Below are 22,671 nucleotides of genomic sequence, written 5' to 3'. Positions count from 1 at the left end.
CATCCGTTTACATTATATTAAGCCTTAAAGTTCTGCATAATTAAGGGTGTCCACTTTTGAGTGACAGGTGGATTCCCGCTGCTGTTGTCCTTAGTCATCATTAGCCGTTTGTCTGCTGTCTGTTAGCCGTCACGTTACCTCAGTTCATTGTCTGATTGTAAAAATAAATAAATTCGGGAGTGACGCGCTACCAAGATGGCGACGGTCGGCCACGCCCACTTTAGGCTTCAAAAACGGTCTTCAGAAACCTATGGGTGACGTCACGGACACTACCTCCATATTTTTTACAGTCTATGGTTTTCCCCTGTCTCAAATCAAGCCGTTCGACTGTGTGACATCACACGGTCGGACGCCCCTCCCACGATTGTTAATTGACAGCAGCATTTCAACACAGACCCGCCCTGAGCGAGCTGTCATCATAGTCCGCCATTGTTGATACGCTGGAGTAGAATGGCGTGTAAGAGATTGTGATGTTCTTTTCTTGGGTGTAATAACGAACACAGCAGTCATTTTGATGTTCCTAAATCCGAATCCGCAGTGGCTGAGTTTTGTTTTCGAAGGGAATATTCCCCACGATCAACGTCAATGCTTTCATGTTTGCGCGAATCATTTCACACACCAGACTGCTTTACAAAGGAGGGTCAGTATAAAGCTGGTTATTTGCTAAGAAGCTGCTCCTGAAAAAAGGATCGGTACCAACTATTCGTGTTCCTGATGCACCTCCAGAAGAAGTGAGTGTAACGTTGTATTAACTTTTATATTAATCTTTGCAAATCGCATGCACGCTTCACGATGAATGCGGCTATTTTTACACTCAGGGTACATTACGGCATGTTTTCTATGTACGACGTTCTCAATATAATTCATAATCCCACGTTTATAATGAACAACGCGTTATGGTTATTGTTTTATTACAAACTGTGTACGCAGGTGTTAAAGTTAACGTGGTAATACTACACTAAGCTTACTTTAATTGTCAAACTTCTTCGGGGCCGTCATCTTGTTCCGGGTCTGACTCCGGTTCAAATTGATACGGTTGGTTGCACAGATGTGTCCTCAGAGACTCCCGCTACCATTCCTTCTCCAAAATATACCCTCAACTGTTGTTAAGGCAACACTTTACGTGTATTGTGTCAAAACGCCCCACAGAACAGAGAGGCGGGGTGAGCAAAGCTCATTATCATTTAAAGACACATGCACTTAAACGGCGTGCTGAAAACAGAGCTGTTTTTGACCAGGTAAAATTAGTGTTTTCTTACAATACTAATGAGAATTTTGAATTAAAGTATATTACAAACTTTTCATTTAGACCCTAAAGAATCATATTAACTTGTACAAAAATGGCATTAAATGACCCCTTTAAACATACCCGTTGGTAATCCACTTGAAGTATCCTAATGTGTTTTGTTACGTCCCTTTTGGTCTGTCTGTGTTTTTATGCTGTTGTGGGAGGTGTTTGTTTTTATCCAGGAAGAAAACCGGATTGGTTCCTGCAGTCTGATTGGTGCCACGCCCTGATTGATCAGCTGACACCTGGACGTGTATAAAAGCCTCCTTTGTTTCTGCTTCATTAGCCTTTTGTGCTCACATGCTGTGTTTTGCTTGCCTGACTTGGTTAACTACTGCTAGAGTGTAAAATTGTTGAGAGTGTTTATCTTTGGAGTGTTCATTTGAGTGTTTGGACCACTGCCTGTTTAACGACTTTGAGTACAGATTACCCCCTTACATTTCTCTGTTAGCACTTATAATTGTGTATATATTGTACATAGTAATTTGGGAGGTAGGGAGACCGACGCCACCTTTTTAGTTTGATATTTTTTGTGCCTGTTTTGGATTAGGGAGTTAGGGAAGTAGTTGTATTTTATTTTATTTTATTTTATTTTGTGGATTAGGGCAGTAAGAGGTATATTCCAAATTAGTTGTTTTTGTTTGTTATTTTGGCCTTGTCAGCTCCTGAGGTAAAATCCCATGGTATCATAAACCTGTTAAAAACTCAATAAATACAGTTTCATTCACTTTTCCATAACGGAAACCGCATTGTTGTTTTTTCATGTTAAGTCCTTTACCCTAGACGGGGCGTAACATGTTTCAATATATGAGCCCCTACATTCTTGTTTTAAATATTGTTTTTTTGGAAAGAGAAAAGTTTTTCTTATTTCCTGACCACTAGGTGGCACTGTGCCAAAACTGTGCAGGTGGCCTCAGGTCTTGGTTGTCATAAGTTAACACACACCAAGGCTGCAACCGAAATCGCCTACTATACAGTAGGTGAAAATCAGTATGTGACAAGAGAAGTATGTCTGAATTCACAATATAGGCTACTCATAAAAGAATAGGTAAAAATTTACAGAATCCCCTTATGGAACAAAAATATATGGGAATATACTGCACAATAGGTAACTATAATGCAATACATTACATAATACATTTCCATATATGGGAAACTAGTGCTTATATTTTTCAATATACTGCAATATATGCAATGACCATGTATAGCTATATATAAACACATATAAAATATGTAGGCTATAAATGAAGACAAAAATAGCATTACATGTAATATTCACAAAGTTTTATCCTTTATTGAGTACATATATTGCACATGCATGTTCCCATATAAATGTGAATGTATGTTCACACACACATATGTGTGTGTCATTATCATTTAAAGACACATGCACTTAAACATACACACACACACACACACACACACATTCACGAGTCTCTTAAATACCTTGGTACATGATGCAAGTGTGCTTGTGCTTTTGTTAACTAGCTTAAGAATATGAAACATTTGTAACGTAAATATTTAAAAAGTATAAGAAATATATTACATTATATATTTCTCTCTATATGTGTGTTTATGCTACTTATTTTATCAGAAAAAGGAAGTGCTATTTTTACAGAGATGTGATTTTCTGCTTTGGTCACTAGAGAGCAATGATGTGCTCATTTGACACTCCTACCATTTGATACATTTGACAAAGAGTTCAGCAGAGCATGCTAACAAGAAAAACAAGCAGTAAATGAGATCAATATTTAATAATGAATTATAAATATATTTGCATGTGATAAACTAAAAATAGAACATTTTAGTTGAGATTCTGGATGCTATGCTAACGGAGAACACTAAATTAAACTATTATGCATTTGCAAAAAAAATAAAAATAAAAAATGTAATACAAAGAGCAAAAACAAAACAGAGATAGAAGGAAAACATCCTGGCAGAGAATGAATGTGAGCAACACCAAAAGGTGTAAGGTATTGTCCCACATGAACATCAATTTCAGTAGATACAGTAATCATCGTTTTTTGGGGACATTTTCATACACAGCACCCGTCTTGGATTTCTGAAAGGAAACACAAATTCAATCAGGAACCTGTGGATCTGGATCAGGAGCTTGTTTAATTATTTATTTTTTTTATAATCAGAGTGAATATTAAATGCAGACCAACCTTCACAACAAGACCTTAGTATTATTCTGTAAATTCTGTAAAATTATTTTTTCAGGACTGGCATCTAACTATTAAAAGTGCAGTAAAAGATTTCAGAGAAACACTTTTGATATCAAACACCCTCCCTTCATTGCTCCGCCCCCAAATGAACGAACACACAATTCTAAAGAGCAAATGTGTCATTATTAGGGGTGTAACAGTACATGTATTAGTCCCGAACATTCCCAGTATGAACATTGTTCAGTGCATGCAGTCAGACGACAAATACAATCAGTCAAAGACGATCTACACTCTAATCCAAAAGGGGGCCGGTGCGGTAATGCAATGCTGTTTGCTAACTGCCACAACAAGAAAAAGGGCAGAAATAAAAGTGACAGTCTACAAACCAAACTCATGTAAATGTACCGATCTCGTATCGAATCGTAACGGCAAAACTGAGGTACGTACCAAACCGTGACTTCTGTGTACCAATACAACCCTACTGATTATCATTGCTGATGGAGTGAAGCAAAGTAATCCTTCGTGAAAAAATGCAGCTTAGATGGTGAACGCACGACAAGGAAGAACAAAAAATTAACATACAGTACACAAGAGTAGCCAATATTTAAGCAAGAGTTTGTTGTTAGTCACCAGCAGCAACAGCTCCAAACAAACAACACCTCTTGCTGATTGGCTAATTCTCTCTCCTCCCCCATCATGAATGGACATGCCCCCTGCTGTTGATTGACTCATTCTCTCTCCTCCCCCATCCTGCTGATTAGCTACAAGTGTGTTCTGCTGCTAGGTCTGATACACTTTCAACAGTGTTTCTCAGAAATCACTATTCTGGGTGGTTCTTTAACTATAAACTAATATAGCTGCAAGCAGCGATGACAGGCCCAAGCCCCAGCACCACCGCCACCACGGAGGCTTTATGGAGACAGGAAATATGCATTTAAACTGAGTGAATGTAAAGAGGATTATGTTAAAATTGAAGAATTTTCCTGTTTCCCTTTTTGGAATGACTCAAACCTCTCGACATGGCAACACCGTTTAAGATATCCAATATACGTTCACAATTTAATATCTTCAATGTCTTGCCACCATGTTCAGAAAGTGTGTTGTGAATTGTTTGAATCTCCTAGGAGGAGAAGAGATGAAAATTCAGAGCCTGATTTAAAAATAAAAAAATCCACATGCAAACCAAAATAGTTGTCCGGCTCAATGAGAACAATATAGGCCCAAACATACATCCGAAGCAATGCGGCACCAGGTGCGACGCAAGTGTTTTTTGCGAGTTTCAGCCCGACGCAGTTATCATTTCCATGTCCTGCGCCACGTTGTTTAAATAGCAAATGCATTTGTGCCTATTTGTGCGCCTATAGACCTTATTCGGAGCAGCGCCATGACAGGAATGAAAGTGAGGTTGCAAGGGATAGATAACAGTGTTTTCAGAGGCATACACTGTAAAAACCTGTATAAAGCTCCTAGATCACTTATAATTTCCCACATTATTGAGTTTTTTGTGTACTGAAATGTCTTGGAAAGATGTTTTTGCAGTGTTTCGTAAGCAGAACAATTAAAAAACACATTAAATAACTGAACAACCCACTAAAGAGATGTATGTCTATCCCTCACAGCCATGAAGTCAAGAAATTGAGGATTAGTTTAGTGGACGGATTTTTGATATCTCGAACGGCTTGACCGTGGCATTGAAATGAATTCATGGCGAGAAAAGGGAAAAAGAAAGAGTTTTATAACTTTTCCATAGATTGACTGATTTTGATGAAACTTCAGCTGTGTGTTCGTTGTAAGTGGCCGATCATATGGATGTGACTATTGTGAGTCAAAGTCATAGCGCCACCAACTGGCAGCAGGAAGTGTGTCCACATTTTGGTGATGATAAGATGAATTCCCTAGGAGGAGTATATCAAATTCAAGTTCAAGTAAGAGTGGGCGACATGTAACCCGCAATATGCTGGGTCATGCTGTCCAAGACAAATTTCCCAGAAATGGGACAATAAAGTATAAAGTAAAGTAATATGGTGGAATAATTCCTGCCTTCTAAATAAAAGAGACAATTGCTATCTCTTTAAAGTATAATAATATATTACTGTTACTTAAAAAAATGTAATACTTTTCTGTGCTAACAAATTTTGATTTACTATATACTAATTAACTTTTTTTAGGTCTGCAGAATGAAAATATGTCCTACTGTATGTTAGAATTTACACTGAGGTGCAAACAGTACATGCACAACAAAAAAATTGCATAAAAACATGTTTAAAAAGCATCTTTTTAGAGCCTCTCCTCTAAACTGAAGGTAATAATGATCGCCCACGTCTTATCACTGACCGTCTGATGCTGCACACAGAACTTCAATCACACTAACTGACTGAAACAACTTCTTGTAATACAGTCATGAAGGATCTTACCAGTTTTCGTGTTGTTGGTTTACACAAAACTGAAGCAGTTCTGTCTTCCTGACGGGTCTGAACTGCATTAACAATAATACAGACATGTTGAAACAACAGAGCTTGCAATCTTGTAAGAAATCTGTATATCTGATTCAAATCAGATATAATTAATCAAATGCATTTGATCAGTCAATATTTGCAGGTAATAACTGAATTCCTGACCTGTTTTTCTACATTTCTTGCAGATGCAGAAGATCACGACTATAACAATAATCAACAGAGATCCAGCAGAGATCAACACTATCAGAGACACTGAGACTGGAGGATGAGGAGAGGAAAGAGTCATTATTGTGAGTGAATCTGTAAATACACACATATATCATCAGAGCTGTGGTACCTGCACATGTGTGACAGAGTGTGTTGATGTCCAGATGTGTGGTCTGGTTGCTGATGGGATTGTTCAGCACACAGCTGTAGGTGTTGTTATCCTGATATTCCACCTCCAGAGGTAGAGAGAGACTGATGCTGAGATCACACACACTGATGCTGGACAATACACTGATTCCTTTGTACCAGGAGAGAGTCGCATCACACACATTCACCACTGATGAACATACCAATGAACAGTTTGATGACGATGATGAAGAACATTGAGAAGAGTTACTGCTGATGACAGGAACAGGCAGACGAGCTGGAAAATATGAGAGAATTAACAGAAATATATTTCATGACATCTCAAATTATAAAATAATTACACATTTCAGTATGTAAATAATAAAGGAATTTCCAGAGTTCAGTATCTAAAGCAATTGACCTATCGGTAAGCCCTTCTCCTCGAATGCAGGTGAGCCAATGGCAGTTGAGTATCAGTTGCACGGGGACCGGAACTCAGACAACTTTAGGTTCCAGCGTCATAGAGAAACATGGGAAGATCCGATGCTCTCATCGGTTTGATAGTGTTTATGCTACAAAAATGGTAAAATGCTGTGCCTAGGGTAATTGTAACACTGATTTCAGGTATCCTGAGAGCATGGGCAATGGAATTTATTTAATTTTATTCAATTTCCTAAACCCAAACAAGACAGAGCAAAATATCTGCCTGGTGCATTAATCCAACGATGTGGGCGCAGACAGTAACCTGGTTCCCTAAGGATTCAAACCCGATCCCAATGAAGATGAAAACGTTCAGTTTCAGGTTGTCATACTCTCATTAAAGGGTCATGAAACCCTAAACCAAATTTTCAGAGATTTTAACAGAGGTATGTGTGTTGAACACCATTGAAGACAATGTTAGCGTCTGTTAGATTTAATAGTAGGGGGAAAATGGTTAAATTTTAGTTTTTTTCTGCTATTTTCATCTTCCGGGTTTAAAATCTTCATCATGTCCACGTCACAGGCAGTGACGTGGCAGAGCACTATAGTACTTTGATGACTCATCGGTGTCTCATAATTATTAATGTACTGAGTTTTCTTATCCAATGAGAAGACACTTGCTCTTAATTATTCATGACACCACGTGGAACTTTCCAGTGACAGACATGTCAAACTGTGATATCGCGTAGTAGAGAGGCAATGATGGGACGCGCGTTTGTTTTCGTGGTGCAAAAGTTCCAGTGCATCTTTCCCCGCGATGCTGCCCGGGCTAGACTCGGCCATCAACCACAGACACATCTAAACTATGTGTGTGTAGCAACCATTCAACTGGAGAATGGTGGACTTCGGCCTTGTACACCAATGCAGATTGCGTCTTGCGAGTGATGCGGTCCCGAGGACTTTTCTATCGCTTCAGAGGTGTGTGTGTGTGTCTAAAATGTAACCCTGACCGTTTTACATGCCTTTTGTTAATTAATCACTCGTTATTAAAATGTAGATATTTCGATAATACCTCAATTGTATGGAACGTATGCTTAGTTTGTGCAAATTTCTATGTCACTGTCCATCTTTATTATGTGGGTTCAGGGCGCGCGTAGATCTAGGCTATGTACGGAATGTTTTTTTGTTGTTGTTAAGCGGAAAATGTATTACTTTCAAATATATGCATTTATATTGTGTATATAAACAAATATTTATTTTATAATGACATAATTATACATATACTTGTACATTTATATGTTTTAAATATAATTATGATTACTGTAGGCTAATATATGTAGCAGGGCATTCAGTTACTTTTGAAAGGACAAAAATAAGGTGTCAGTGTATTTCATTAGACTTTAACTTTGCCAGCTATAAAACAAATCTAGCATTTCCTCATTTTTTACCACTGATTTTTAGTGACAGTCGGGCCACTGGCGATGACAGTTATCCCCCCCCCCCCCCTCCCTCCTTCCCCTCCCCTCCCTTCTTCCCCTCCCCTCCCTTCCCTTCCCTTCTCCCCTGCCGTGCCATACCACACCCACTCCCCTCCCTTCTTCTCACAGCCATCCACGCCCATTTAAGTTGCATTTTTCAAAAAGATTGTGAGCTAGACTTGAGCTGAAAGAGGGGGATTTCATGACCCTTTAAGTTACAATTAAAGTTAGTGAGTCCATGCTGATATACAAGCCTAATAACTAACTAATAACTGCGGTACATGAACAGTGATGATCCTGGATGTTGTCATCTGTGATCGTGACGACCGTAACATGAGGCTTTTCATGAGATACATTGTGATCTGTAAACCCTCGCTTCCAAATTAATATTGTAACTACCATATTTATTTTACATTTTTTTATATATCCCTTCATGGCATATTAAAGTCCCACTTGAATGCTCCTCGATGAGAGGTGGTTCTTCTATGTCCAAAATGTATTAAAAACATCTTGGAACAAGGTTTTTACACTAAGGGCTGTCTTTGAACTCCGTTTGTTTGTTTGTCTGAGTTAGCAGGGCTTACCGATAGGTCAATTGTTGCATAATTCTGATTACCACAAAAATGTATGTAAGGGATAATGTATAGCGAGGCGGTTGTTATACCGACAGGCAACCCCGACAGGCTGAACGGGACTTGGTCTTGAATCAGCCTGAAGGGGTTGTATTCGCTATAACAACCGCCTCGCTATACATTATCCCGCTTATTACATGGCTACCTACAAAATAAATAAATAATTTGACACAAATTATTGATTTAAAAAGGAGTTTATTAATTTAAAAACGATTGTATTGCTTCCGCTAAAGAAAATGGTCCATTCCGCGTCCATAGCAACGCTCTGTTTTTCATGGCAACGGTGTGTTATACTTCACAGCGGTCTGTTATCAAGAAATAACAGACCGCATTCTACATTGGAATTCAACCAAGCCATGTAATAAAAATGTATTAAAAAAAAGAAAGCAAAGATGTGGGTTATATAGCTACAGTAAGACTCACAATGGCAGTGAATGGAGCCGATCTGTAAACTTTAGATTACTGTTTCAACAGTACAGCCAAAAGACATAAGACAATATGAGCTAACTTTACTTTAGAAACAAACACACACACACACACACACACACACACAAATAATAATCACTTACTAACCTTTTCTGATGCTTTAAAACCCTCTAAAAATGGACCCCATTGACTTTCATTATAAGTGCCTCACCGTGACCTTTTTATACTTTTTTTTTTTTCTTAATCAGCCTTATTCCACAAATGCTGTTGATTAATCTTAACTTGTAATTCATTAATTCATTAATTAATTTTATTAATGAATTAATAAATTATTAATAATACAATAATATATTAACATTTTGACAAATTATGACTATACTCACCATATACAGAAACATTGAATGTTTTTGATGACCATTTTGCTCCAATTATCTGTAGTTGATAAACTCCAGCATGTTCAGTTGTGATGTTTGTGATGATCAGAGATCCAGTTTGATCGTCCAGCTTCAGTCTGTCTCTGAATCTCTCATCAGGAACATCATCATATGTGGAGAAGATTCGATTCTCTCTGTTTATTTTAGCAATTAGAGAGTTTTCAGCTCCATATTTCCACAGTATGTTGTCGTCATCTTGTATTTCAGTAACATCAGTGCGTAAAAGGACGGAATCTCCCTCCATCACTGATAACGACTGCACTTCATCTGTCAAAACAACAAAAAACCCTTCAAAACAAAGTTTACTCATCAGATTAAGGCTCCTGGTGGTTTACAAAGCTTGAAATTTGCAATTTTAAACTAAATATGAACTGCGCTTTGACTAACGAATTACTTTTGCGGTTGTTCATGATAATTTTTAAGAGAGCTGGGTAGGATTTCCTTTTGTCTGGAAACAAAAGTGTTAATTAATATATTTAAAAATGAAAACAAACAAATAAAAACTGCCTGAGACATGAAAGTTGCCCAATGGAGGATTCACTTCTAGTGTTTTTTTGTTGTTGTTTTTTCATTATAGACATAGACATTTCAGTTATTCTCCCATGATTTAGCAATTTAATTTGTTTCCATGACAAAAAATTGTCTAATCTGATCAGTAGTAGTTTTTTACTCATAAAAAAGCATTTATAACTTACCAATCAGACGACACCAGCACAAACAGAACAAAACAAGCATGTCAAACATTTCCTTCACCCACTCAGTGTCTGGTCTAATAAGACTTTATGTTGAAAACACTCAACCGGGTGTGAATCCTCCCACAACAGAGACCCTCATACATGCATGTGCTCTGAATCTGGGCTATATATTGTTTCATGGTCTCTTGTCCTGTAGACTTCTCATAGACTTTAACTGTTCCTAAATATGGAAAATAATCTTCATCTTTATCATTTAACATTGATTATGTTTGAAAGGTATGGTTTTCTAACTATATTAATTACTAATAATAAAAATACAACAGTGGAATATAAATTAATCTCTTGAATTATGGTAAAATGGATCTTACTGATTTAAATTGAATTATCCATATATCAGTTAGCCTATAGTGTTTATGGAAAAACAACTGAAAAGATAAAACTGTCTGCCTGGCAGTGCAAGGTTTACTGAGGTGTGATTCTAGCAGCTCATCTATCAAGTCAAACTGAAACTTCTGCGGTCGGATTTCTTCAGAAACATGGTTTGATCTGTTGGATGGACAACATCTTGTATGGTGGCATTTGTTTGATCTGTGTTCAGTTTGTAGGTGAAGAGCTTCTTCCTGTCCTGCTGTTATTATGAACCTCACAGTCTGACTTCCTCTCAAGACAAAACTGCTTTACACTATAATTACAGTAAGTACTAAATCAATCCATCAAGACTGATGTATTAAACACAGTCAAATAAGAGTCACAGCTCAAACTGGATTCTTACTCATCAAATATCATGAATGGATGTCATAAACACAACACCAAATAATACATCAGAGGTAAACATTTTCCTGGGTACACATCATTTTATTGTATTATTATAATCTGTTTGATTATGAGAAATCATAATTCTAAAGCCAGAATGTCAATGAACAATGACGCTTATTTCAGTCAGAGTGTATTACAACATCTACCAGCAAGCATAATGATTAAAGAAGATTGTAACCTTGGTTTGTAATCTTTTTTTTTTTTTTCTTTAGAACAGACTTAAAATGCCATTAGGCCAGACTAAGGTCCTTAACACGAGAAGAGCACATTAGGTTAATCAACCCAATTAACAGATAAGAGGTATACAGCAGACTTAATCTGTTCGTTGACCATTAATCATCATATGTTTAGCCTGTTTTGCTACTATGTCGCCGAGGCCAACCCTCGCCTCCACCGGCGAGACATCCAACTTCCTCTCTTTAGTCTGACAGCTGTCCTTTACTCATTTGCTTTTTGGGGAACACTCTAGGTTCTGGCCAAATGCAGAGCTCGGAGCCTCCCCCAGAGAGCACGCCAAATTTCCATAACCTTTGCTCTATTTACTTATAGGCAGAGCCGTCGCATAGACTGTGCGAACTGTGCGACCGCACAGGGCCTCGCGCCAATAGGGGGCCTCGCAATCCTGCTGTTTTTATTTTATTTTTTACTTTTTTAAACATCTCGCGGCACGAATGTAACAATTCTACAAATAAATAAAACATATCCAATTAACTGGCAGAGCATTCATTTCGTTCGTTTTTTTTTTTTTAATAAGAGAAGATCTAACGCTGAAATGTGTTATTTAAATCAAGTGACCAAAGTGCTCGCAGTGTTTTCTCGTGCGGCTTGCGCACACGCCGCACTGTCTTCATTTGGACGCGCGCTTCAATCCGTTGTGGATACTCTAACATAATGCACACAAATGTGTCCCTGCTTGATATACAACCACTGATTAACATATTCGGTTTTGATGAGAAAAAAAACTAACGTTACACGTGAAAAATAAAACCATACGAGATCGGAATCGAACCTACAACCTCTGACACGCTAGGCAAAAGTTATACCACTGGACCATTTAGATACACATTGCTTAATTAGGCGGATTCGTTGTTGGACAGTTGATTTTTTCCCCTCTGAAATAAATAGCAAAAAGTCATAGCTGAGACTATGCCCATGATTATGTATTATTCTACTTGATGAAAACGTATTACAGCAAGATTATGCGTGCAAAAGAATTAGAACAGCTACGTCCGTGTGACTGTAATTACTGCGCAATTGAGCATCCACATCAAAGAGCAGGGCCTCGCATTTCAAGTTCGCACAGGGCCTCGCACACCACCAGCGACGGCACTGCTTATAGGCCTATGTAAGTGTGAACTCGTGAAATATATTAGAATTGAGTTAAAATTGTACTTTAGCTCCCTACTTAATCTGACTTAAAGTTTTGTTGTAAATTTGGATATTTGATTACTCTGGGTGTCCCACTTTCAATTATTTCATTCGTCAGGGGCTCGATGCCGCATAGAGGCAGAGTGATGTGGATCTCAAACAAATTTGCTAGTTTGACCTGTCAGAGGGTGCAGGCCTACTACTTTTAAGTCAGCTGCCTACTACTTGCTCACACCTAAATTTCTGAAATTGAGCATGGTGACAGTCAAGCACATTGCGTATAAGGCCCCAGTGCAACTTTTGACGCACCCTCAAAGTCAGCTGAGATATAGCGCCTCCAAATGGGCCAACAATGCAATAGCTTTTTAACCGTACTGTCACATTTGTCAAATTCATGGGTCCATAACTTCAAAATGCTACAGTAAAAATGTCTGAAACTGTGCATGATGATAGTCAAGCACACTGGGTATAAAGCACCAGTGAAATTGTTACGCCCCTAAATGGGCCAACAATGTGATAGTTTTAATTATTTTTTTATTCAACTGATTTATTAATGCGTTCAAATTATGATGTGCAATAATTAAAGAATTATGTAATTATATTTTTACAGTAATTTTCACAGATATTTTGATGTTATTTACCTTTCAAAATTGTTTATTATTCTTTTCTGAAAATAGACATTTTTCCCTAAAAAGTGTGAATAAGAGGGAAAAAAAACATGGTCCCTAAAATGAGCTGATGACATGTACAATAAATAAATAATACTGTAATTATATTTTATGTGCCTTTTTTTTTTACCATCCATTTAACTGATCATTCAGTGTTGTTGGCATTTCAAAATAGTTTATTACTCTTTTATTCTGAAAATAGACACAAAAGCAACACAATCCCTTAAAAAAGTGAGAAAAAAAGCACAGTCCCTAAGTTGAGCATGAATAAGAAGCTTACAAATTTGCGTCTTACAAATTAGTTTGAAGTTGCCTGATAAGTTATTTGTGTACACTGCAGAGTTAATAGCTATAATAATAATAATAATAATAATATGACTACAGTGGGTTGAACAAGTCAGACCAAACAGAGTAGAAATATGCTCAGATTCTTTTTTTAGCTTTAATTACTACATGTACAATCAGACTCATTAACCATGTTAATTTGCCATTCAGTACAGTAGGTGGCGATAATTCTCGAAAGGAGTTAATCGCCATTAAAACCAGAAGAAGAAGCTCGGTGTCTTCTCTTTTAAAGGGGTGGTTGATTATGAATTCACTTTTCTAACTATAGTTAGTGTGTAATGTTGCTGTTTGAGCATAAACAACATCTGCAGAGTTACAATGCTCAAAGTTCAAAGCAAAGGGTGATATTTGCTTTTAAAGAAATCGTTTTTAAGGACTACAACAAACGGCTGATAGGGACTACACGACATTCCTCCCGGGTTAGTGACATCACCAACCCTAGAATTTACATAAACCCGCCACCGGGAATGCGATTTATAGAAAATCAAGACAGAATATGCTAATCAATGACTAGAAGATAACTACACATAAGCTACATAAATTCATTAACGAATTATTCAGAAACGTCCTGTTGCATTCTACATGTTGTCACTTCTTCTTGAGTCTCTCCATCATTGTCTGACTCCGGTTTGAACATAAAAGGCTAAAAGTTTTTGAAATTTTCAGTGCATGTCTGTGTGAGGTAAAATGACACAAGAGCTGCGTCCGAAATGGCGTACTATGTGAGTAGGTACTACATTTAAAATAGACCATACTTCGCGACCCTTAAAAAAGTACGTTCTAGTATGAATACGGGTAGTATGAATGGAGTCCAGACCATAGACAGTAAAATAAATGGACACAGCGACCCCATAGGCCCTGTCCCAAATGGCGCACTTTCGGTCTCGTGGACTTAAATTGCGCGTGCTCGCTGTGTCTACAAGTCCGTAGGCCGTCTCATTCAGCATTTTAACGCTCTGAAGTGTGCTCAGCAGCGCCCCCTTTGTACCCTTGAAGTGGTCTTCCGCGAAGCGCGCATAGATGCAGGCTCCACACGCTTTAACTGCCCAGGAATCCTTGCGAAAGGCCAATCAGACAACGGATGGGAGGAGATTTCGCTCACGGACAATTGTTGACATGGCTGAGAAGAAAATATTATGGTTTTTATGACCTAGATGTACATTTTACCAGTTGTTACCTACGATCACATTATGATTCATTAAATAAATAGAACCGAATGTCAGGGCTTTACTGAGTCATATATAAACATAGAATGAATATTGAAACCTGTAAATTCTTCTGAAACTCATGCACATTTTCATTATGTGTTAAAATTGTAATCTTAGTTCAAATGGAACATTATGTATTATTATGTACAACTGTATACATCATTTAAATAAGCATGATGTATCTATTGTCTAATGCCCAGGTGGCATGCACAATATCAAAATATAGAACTGTAAAAGCAGGCTGTGTAGTTGACATAGAGATAAGATGTCGGAGCGCAAAAATGTGATTTCTCCTGTCCAACAACAACCAGACCGTTATTTCCGGCGTGACGATCGAGTTTGTCCCAAAAATACCTCTCAATGCGCCCTCATGGACTCGCGCCAAGGGCCCTATAGGTCTGCACTACATGACGTCACCAAAGTGTGGACTCTGAGGAAGTTGTGCCATAGTTGTGCCATTTGGGACAGGGCCATAGACTTCAACGGATAAAAGTGAAGTCAATTAGAAGCACTCACTTCCTGATGGTCGAGCGTACTGCGCAGACTCAAACTGAGCTTGACGACGTAGATGTGACGTGAGCAACCTGTCTGTCTTCTAGTAGCCGTGCCAAGAGAAATCTGAATCATTCCCTTCCGAAACTTGCAGAGACGGAGAGTGTGAGTAGGAGGTGTCCATGAGCTAGGAGCAGGAGCAACTTTTGCTAAGTATTCTGATTAATTATTTTGTCATTTTGCCTCCACGTCCCCCCGATTGCCCGCGAGCTTCTCCTCCTGTCCATACGGTAATTTCTCTACCGTGCGACAGAGAGTCGCGTGGTTATGACGCAATCGCTAGCCTATTTTTACAAAGATTGCTTCTACGGGGCCATAACGTAAGATACAAGGTAATGGAGCCTTTTATATATTTTCGTGTTTCTTTAGAAATAAATAATGGACAAATGGAGTTTTTAAACGCCTCAGATGTAAAGTTATTCGCTGTCAAAGTGACGCCAAAATGAATGGGAGTCAATGGAATGCTAACAGCAGGTGATGGTCCGCTAATCAATGGCGGCGCCCGGGGAAGCTTCAACATTTTATGAATTCCCCTCAAGCCAGTCCATGACATTAGCTAATCCAGGATGGATTCTCTCAATAGCTAATCCAGGATGGACCTAAAAAAAAACTGTAACCTTACAGGTCATTAAATATTTTAACACAGCCAACTCAACATTGTTATTTAATTTCACAATGTATAGCCAGAGGACTATCTCAAAAGTATTTAGGAAATTAAAGACATACTACACTGAAAAAAATGATTCATTGAATTTAATAAAAAAAAAAATATGGTAAGTGGTTGCACACAATTGATTTTAGATATAAACAAATGCATTAAGTTGAACTTAATCAATTTTAGTTCAACTTAATGCATTTGTTTAAATGTAGCTAAAATCAATTATCACCCTGTAGCCCAAGACTGGTTGCCCACTGAAGCTAAGCAGGGCTGAGCCTGGTTAGTACCTGGATGGGAGACCTCCTGAGAAAACCAGGTTGCTGCTGGAAGAGGTGTTAGTGAGGCCAGCAGGAGGTGCTCACCCTGTGGTCTGTGTGGGTCCTAATGCCCCAGTATAGTGTCGGGGACACTATACTGTCAAAGAGCACCGTCCTTCGGATGAGACGTTAAACCGAGGTCCTGACTCTCTGTGGTCATTAAAAATCCCAGGATGTCTTTCGAAAGAGTAGGGGTGTAACCCCGGCATCCTGGCCAAATTTGCCCAGTGGCCTCTGTCCATCATGGCCTCCTAATCATCCCCATATACCGATTGGCTTCATCACTGTCTCCTCTCCACCAGTAAGCTGGTGTGTGGTGGGCGTTCTGGCGCAATATGGCTGCCGTCGCATCATCCAAGTGGATGCTGCACATTGGTGGTGGTTGAGGAGATTCCCCCTTCTATGTAAAGCGCTTTGAGTGCTGAGAAAAGCGCTATATAAATGCAATGAATTATTATTATTATTATTATTAATTGTGTGCAACCACTTACCATACATTTTTTTTATTAAATTCAACGAATCATTTTTTTCAGTGTAGAGTATGTCTGTTTAAAGCTGCTTTGTATTGTTGTGTATTTTAAAAAGCTCTATAAATGTCCTAAAACGATGTGCATTTTGCTTGTAGTTTTGTGTTAATACAAATTAAAAATATATTACATCTCATAATTCAGTTGAATTCATTATCTATTGCATTGTGTAATTTAATTAAATTTTTATTAACAACACACATTTATGTCCAAACAGCATGCAAAAGTGAATTTTGTATAATAGGGGACCTTTAATAAAAAAATGTGTACTTGTAACATATTGCGCTGATTATTATTATGTCATTATAAAAAATAAGGACATAATTATAATTGCATTACGAATTGCTGTGAATACGGTAAGACAGTATCAGGGCAGTAGGCTATAAGCTCAGGTAAAGCTCAGCACGATCATAGGATAACGTATGCTATGCTACTATCTAAGCTAACTAAAAAACACACTAGAAAGCGAGAAATGTTTAATTTCACAATCTATAGCTGTGGTTAAATACTATTATGAAACGTACAAGTTAAAATACATTAATGACTCGTTATAACGTAGTACAAACGTCTTCTATAATACAGTGCTTTTGTATGATTTGTAACCAGGCACTAAAGCGATTACCCATAAAACGTGCTTTGAACCAATCGGATTGCTTGGGTCCTACGCTCGGACTCATCTCTTCAATAGGACTCATTTGTTCACCACACCAGTTCAAGTCGAACAAGCCTTTATAGGCCCTTTTCACATGACGTCGTGCAACTTCCGTTCTGACTCAGAGGAGTGTATGGTTACTTCCGCCAGCATAGTGGAATCACTTCAACTAGTGATGGTGAAATGCAGTGGTGGAATACCCTGGTAATCCAGAGTTCTCGCGAGAGCACAAGTTGAATTTGCTCAGCGAGTTACTCTGGTGTCGAGTAATGATGAAAAGGCGAGATGACGACAGCTCTGCGACATCAAAGTCATTGGTAAACATTGCAAGATGGCTATGGATGAACACCATTTGTTTGAAACGGCTTTGGCCGCTACAATGAAAGATTTAGACTTTTTCTCTAAAAGAGGAACAGAAGACGGCGCTCGAATCGTTCCTTTGCAAGAAGGGCGTTTTTACTGTTTTGCCGACCGGATACAGTAAGAGTCTAATCTACCAGTTAGCTCTGCTGGTAGCTAAGCGATAACTTGTTGTGATTGGTCGTAGTGTTATCCAATTGCGTGCAGTGAGATTTTCAAATGCATGCTTGGTGCCGCCCTTCGAGCTTGCCGATTTTCATTAGTCGACGCCAGACCATTAATCTTTTAGATTTAGCTCTGTATTTCCAGGCTAGTGGTGGAATGTAACGAAGTACAAATACTTTGTTACTTTACTTAAGTAAATTTTTCACGTATCTGTACTTTAAGTAGAATCAATAGTGCATACTTCTGTTTAAAAGTAGACATTTCAAGCTTTCATTGTTTTTCAAGCTTACATTGTTTTTTCCTCATAAATGCGATCTGTTCTGTTATGTTCTGTGGAGAGCCAACCCTTCTTCATCCGGTGGGTATTAATTTTGGTTTGCGCAGTGTAATTCACAGAATTACTAAAAAGTATTTTGCCACCCAAATGTTAAAACATTTTTTGTGTCACATCTGTAACGCATGTAGCCTATTTCCCTCATATTAAATATAAAACGCTTGTGTCTGTAGACTGATATTTTTTCTAATGTCTGGACTCCTTTATTAAGGGAGTATGGATATATAAACAGTTTCAATATGTATTGTAGGCCCTATGCATTTTCTGAGAATTTATATTTCATGTTTTTACTGCAAATGTCACGTCCATAACGCTGGAATTGCCCAATTTTAAAGAATTTATCCTCAATTAGTTTTGTGGTGTAGGTCTATGTATTGTATAATGTTAACTTCAAATAAGGGGTGTGTTGCGATTCTGCCTTCTCACACCACGACACAGGTTCGTGGATCTGAGTGTCGCGATTTCGGTTTCATATTGCATATTGTTACAGCTCTAATTATTAGAATATAGACATTAAAAGAATAAATTGTTATGCAAGTACTTTTACTTTTAATACTTAAAGTACATTTAAAATTAGGTACTTTTTACTTAAGTAGGGTTTTCATTGTGGTAGGCTACTTCTACTTTTACTAAAGTAAATATGTCTCTGGCTATTTGTACTTTTACTTAATTACTGAGATTCAGTACTTCGTCCACCACTGATGAAATGAAGCTTTGTGAAGCACTGGGGCTTTCCCCCTCGACTGTATTGTAAAATGGTTCATTACTCGAAGATTTTCAACACGTTGCACACTAACGACATCTTGTGGTCAAAAGGTGGAAAAGCTGCCTTTCTTTTTTCTGCTCTGTAAACCACAAAGCAATACAATTAATCCTCATAATTCAAGTGTTAGTGTTGATGTAGTTCTTATACAATGTATGAACAAACAACTGTATGAATTAATTTATGGAAAATAAAAAGTTCACATAAACTTTAGCCTCAGTCCTAATCTTACGAGTTCATAGGCAAGGCTCATGTAAGCATATATAATCAAAAAAAAAAAAAAAAAAACTTGTTGTGGAATGGTGAAGTGCTTGTGAACTGGGTAGTGAAAGTGCTTGTGAACTGGGGAGCTGACATTTTATTTTGTGGGTAATTTAACAAATTAATGTTTTTTATTAAGGAACAGGACTTGTTCAACAGTGTGAGGGCTAAGTCTATTTCTTTCTTTTTTTTTTACTACTACCAAAGGGTATGACACTCGAAACCTGCTCAAGGGGTTCATGCTATTTTTGAATCTGAATCCGAAGCAGTCACGTGACTGTGTGTGGAAACGAAGCTCCGGACGTCACAGATCACGTGGTTATGTCAAAACGAATCAAGCACCGATACACTGCTTCAATGTGTGATGTTTTGTTTTTTTGATACAAGCTTCGAAGCCTTGGTGCCGAACGTCACATCACTACCTTCAACAACTGCCAGACATACATCTAGATGATGTACAGCGACTTGCAGACAAATTTTCACTTACGACACGTTCCAAACTTGACAAAGGATACAAATTCTTCATGGAGCAGTAAGTCTATATTGGCAATATACTGAGGCAATATTCAGATTTTTGTGATGTCTCTGTGACGCAGTGTGGAATCATCATCCACCCTGATGCACCTCATCTTGCAGCCAGCCCTGATGCTAAAATCATCAACCCCAGAGAAACACCGCCATTTGGGTTGGCAGAGGTAAAGAGTTGTGATGTTGAAGATGTTGCTCAAGTTAAACACCTGATCACAGTTCAAGGCCAGGCCTGCCTCAAAAAAAGCCACAAATATTATAATTAGGTTCAAGGCGAGCCGGCCTTAAGCAGACTTCAGTGGTGTGATTTTATAATAGATACCACACTGACTTCACAGTTGAAAGAATATTTAGGGATGAGGAGATCATCAACTCAGTGCGACAGAAGCTGGATTATTTTTATCACAACATCTACAAGGATGTATTATTATGTTCAGGCAGAATTTTCAAATGTAAATAGTTCTATGTACATCTGTGATGCATGTAATTCCTGATGTAAATACTTTTTTCAATTTACAACTTCAGTCAATGTTGCATTGTATGTAAATATATATGGGCTTTATTGTCTGTCATTGGTTCCTTTTTGCTTATGTTCCATGGTTGCAAGGAACTGCTTCCAACCTTGTTTGTAGCTTTGAGCAGCTATGGAAGCTTCTTATTAGTTTCCTTCACTTTACTTATATGCTATTACCAAATATGTAAATAAAAAAATAGCAAGTTTAAAATGCTTCACAACATTGTTTATTAATAATAACCATGAAAATATGCTAACACCTACGTTCATATAAAAGAAATTTAAAAATATATTACATAGCACTTGTATTTACAGTATATCTACACAGTGTCAAACAGCTAAAAGTACTGAAGAATTAGTCTCACCCAAGAAACGAAACACTTCAGACGGGTTTGTCCCCTTCGGTGCAGTCTATTGTCACTCTCACCTGAGGACAGTAGAGGGCAGTAGAGCTTGGACTTGTCAGGCATTGTGGCCTGCACTTGCTCTCTCGTCATCTACAATGGTAACGAGCCAGGAACCTGGTTAAGGTAGCTTGTCCAGGTTAGGCTGATGCGACTAACAGTAGACAAGCTGACCTCGAAGATGAATGACAAGGTTTTCTCCTGAAGCCCAGCTGCAACACGACAGAGAAACATGAACAGTTCATCAATGAGCGGAAGTTTTCGCTGAGGGCTAGGTGTCTCTTGTGCTGTTCGCTGTGCCTTGGACCAGTACAAAAGCCTTGAAGCAGAAGGGTAAACTGACTCCCAAAACACAGTGAAGACCTCCTTTGAGCTGAACCTAGTGTAGTAACGAAAGTCCTCATTTGTGACACAGAACTTGAAAATCAGAGGCTGCTGCTGCTTAACTGTCAGCTGCTGGATTTCATGTTCTAGTGACAAAACCTGAAGCTCCAACTCTTGAATTCTCCATGCAGCAGCAGCATCATCCAGTTCACCTTAAAAGCAAGAAAAAGCAAACACCTTAATGTTTATCATTAAGTCATCTACAAGTTTTCACTTCGTCTTCATTATTGGATGTTATTTGTTAGTGAGCTTGACAGTAATTCTTGGCTCTTATGAAATGATCAATATCTAAGATTACAATATCTGTAGTGGTTCTCAATCCTCCTAATCATTATCATATTGAGTGGTATTATTCAGAGTAACTGAGCTTCCTGTAAAAGCATTTCACAGTAAGCACAGCTGCTTTGAATCCGACGAACCCTATAGTTACAAAGTAATTTATTGCCACATAGAAAAACCTGTTACTCTGATTTTAAATGACTAACCAGGAGAAGGATGGTAGGCATAGTCATGATCTTTTGCTACTCCACCCGTAGGCAGTGCCTCCTCTGTGATGTCTCCTGGGACAGGCATCTCCTGAGATTCATCTAGGACTGCAGCCCTAAAATGCTTCCTTGCTCTCCGGTAAACTGGCTGTCGAGCTTTTGAGGCTCTTCCTAGAGATGTGAAATAGATACACAATGTCACTATGGATATTTAGTAATCATTTCTCAGGACCCAAAAAGTACGTATAATACCACCACAAATGCAATTATAACAAATGGCAATTTTAATGGCAACAGGATGATTTATTATACTTTTTTATTTGGACTAATAAGCTGTATTAAAAAATACACATAATTTGTTTCTTTGTTTATTTCATACAAGCAAAATTGTATGTAAACTATAATGAAATAAATTATGATTTATTGTTATTTTAACGAACTACCAGGCTTAACAGTGGTTTAAGCCTTTACCCCACTGTCCACTGGATGATGTACATATCCTTTGGGGTAATGTGCTGACTACACACGTAGGTGCGCCACACTGGAAAATCGTGGAACCTTAAATAGGGACATTTATGTTTGTTGTTTGAACAACAAGGAACACTACAATAGCATCTGCAAGATGAATGTGCCATGCTAATTGGATGTGAAACTGATGAAAAATGGACACAGGAAGAAATTAATGATACAATCACATCAGCATATGGAAATGGTTTGACATTTAGCTTTGATAAAAATTGAACACTTGTTAGTAAACTTGTGGCAACACAGGCTGACTGCGATTTATCTTGTTGCTAGATATAGTCTCCTTTCCTATAGTTCCTATATTTCCTATAGTCTCCTGTCGTGGAGACAGTTAAGAACCAATAACGCGACATACATTATTATTTTAAACTTTACCTTTCGTGATGTTAGTTATCACCAATGTATTTTCCTGAAGTAACGTAACCCAGCGCGCGTAAGTTAAAACGGAAGTACGTATACACTGGTTTGCGGAAAAGCGAAAGTTGTCTGACGTAATTGTGAAAGGAC

The 22,671-nt window shown here is 38.1% G+C and overlaps 1 protein-coding gene and 1 long non-coding RNA gene across 6 annotated transcripts in view; one reads left to right on the top strand and one right to left on the bottom strand.

Annotated features, from left to right (window-relative positions):
- Window positions 1-7,736, top strand: part of LOC309476486 — a 14,203-nt gene extending 6,467 nt beyond the window's left edge. The window contains exons 2-3 of the long non-coding RNA XR_014198198.1: window positions 6,098-7,235; window positions 7,266-7,736. This is a non-coding gene — a long non-coding RNA (uncharacterized lncRNA). The remainder of the gene's footprint in view (window positions 1-6,097; window positions 7,236-7,265) is intronic.
- LOC309476186 (uncharacterized protein) lies at window positions 2,439-22,616 on the bottom strand. Of its 5 annotated transcripts, none has more exons than XR_014197952.1 (7): window positions 22,540-22,616; window positions 21,640-21,810; window positions 20,732-21,306; window positions 9,585-9,902; window positions 6,075-6,543; window positions 5,871-5,932; window positions 2,454-5,351 (listed from the first exon to the last, which is right to left on the bottom strand). XR_014197952.1 is itself a non-coding variant. In XM_082139435.1 (4 exons), the coding sequence occupies exons 1-3, from the start codon at window positions 10,377-10,379 to the stop codon at window positions 6,083-6,085; spliced, it is 828 nt and encodes a 275-aa protein (XP_081995561.1). In that variant the 5' UTR covers window positions 10,380-10,451; the 3' UTR covers window positions 2,440-5,932; window positions 6,075-6,082. The 5 variants fall into 5 exon arrangements, 1 of the variants encoding a protein (XP_081995561.1); XR_014197953.1 differs by having other exon boundaries at window positions 2,548-4,576; XR_014197954.1 differs by having other exon boundaries at window positions 2,553-3,350.
- Window positions 22,617-22,671: the final 55 nt, after the last annotated feature.

Source organism: Leuciscus leuciscus, assembly GCF_965113295.1.
Source record: "Leuciscus leuciscus genome assembly, chromosome: 15".
Lineage (NCBI taxonomy): Eukaryota > Metazoa > Chordata > Actinopteri > Cypriniformes > Leuciscidae > Leuciscus > Leuciscus leuciscus.
This window is presented reverse-complemented; position numbering and strand designations above follow the sequence as displayed.

What these genes read in the sequence shown, in the direction of transcription:
- LOC309476186 (XM_082139435.1), bottom strand. Translation starts at nt 10,379, where the DNA reads ATGTTTGACATGCTTGTTTTGTTCTGTTTGTGCTGGTGTCGTCTGATT. An exon ending in GTGCTGGTGTCGTCTGATTG is followed by an intron (nt 9,903 to 10,330) that starts GTAAGTTATAAA and finishes TTGTTTTGACAG; the next exon opens with ATGAAGTGCAGTCGTTATCA. An exon ending in ATTCAATGTTTCTGTATATG is followed by an intron (nt 6,544 to 9,584) that starts GTGAGTATAGTC and finishes CATATTTTCCAG; the next exon opens with CTCGTCTGCCTGTTCCTGTC.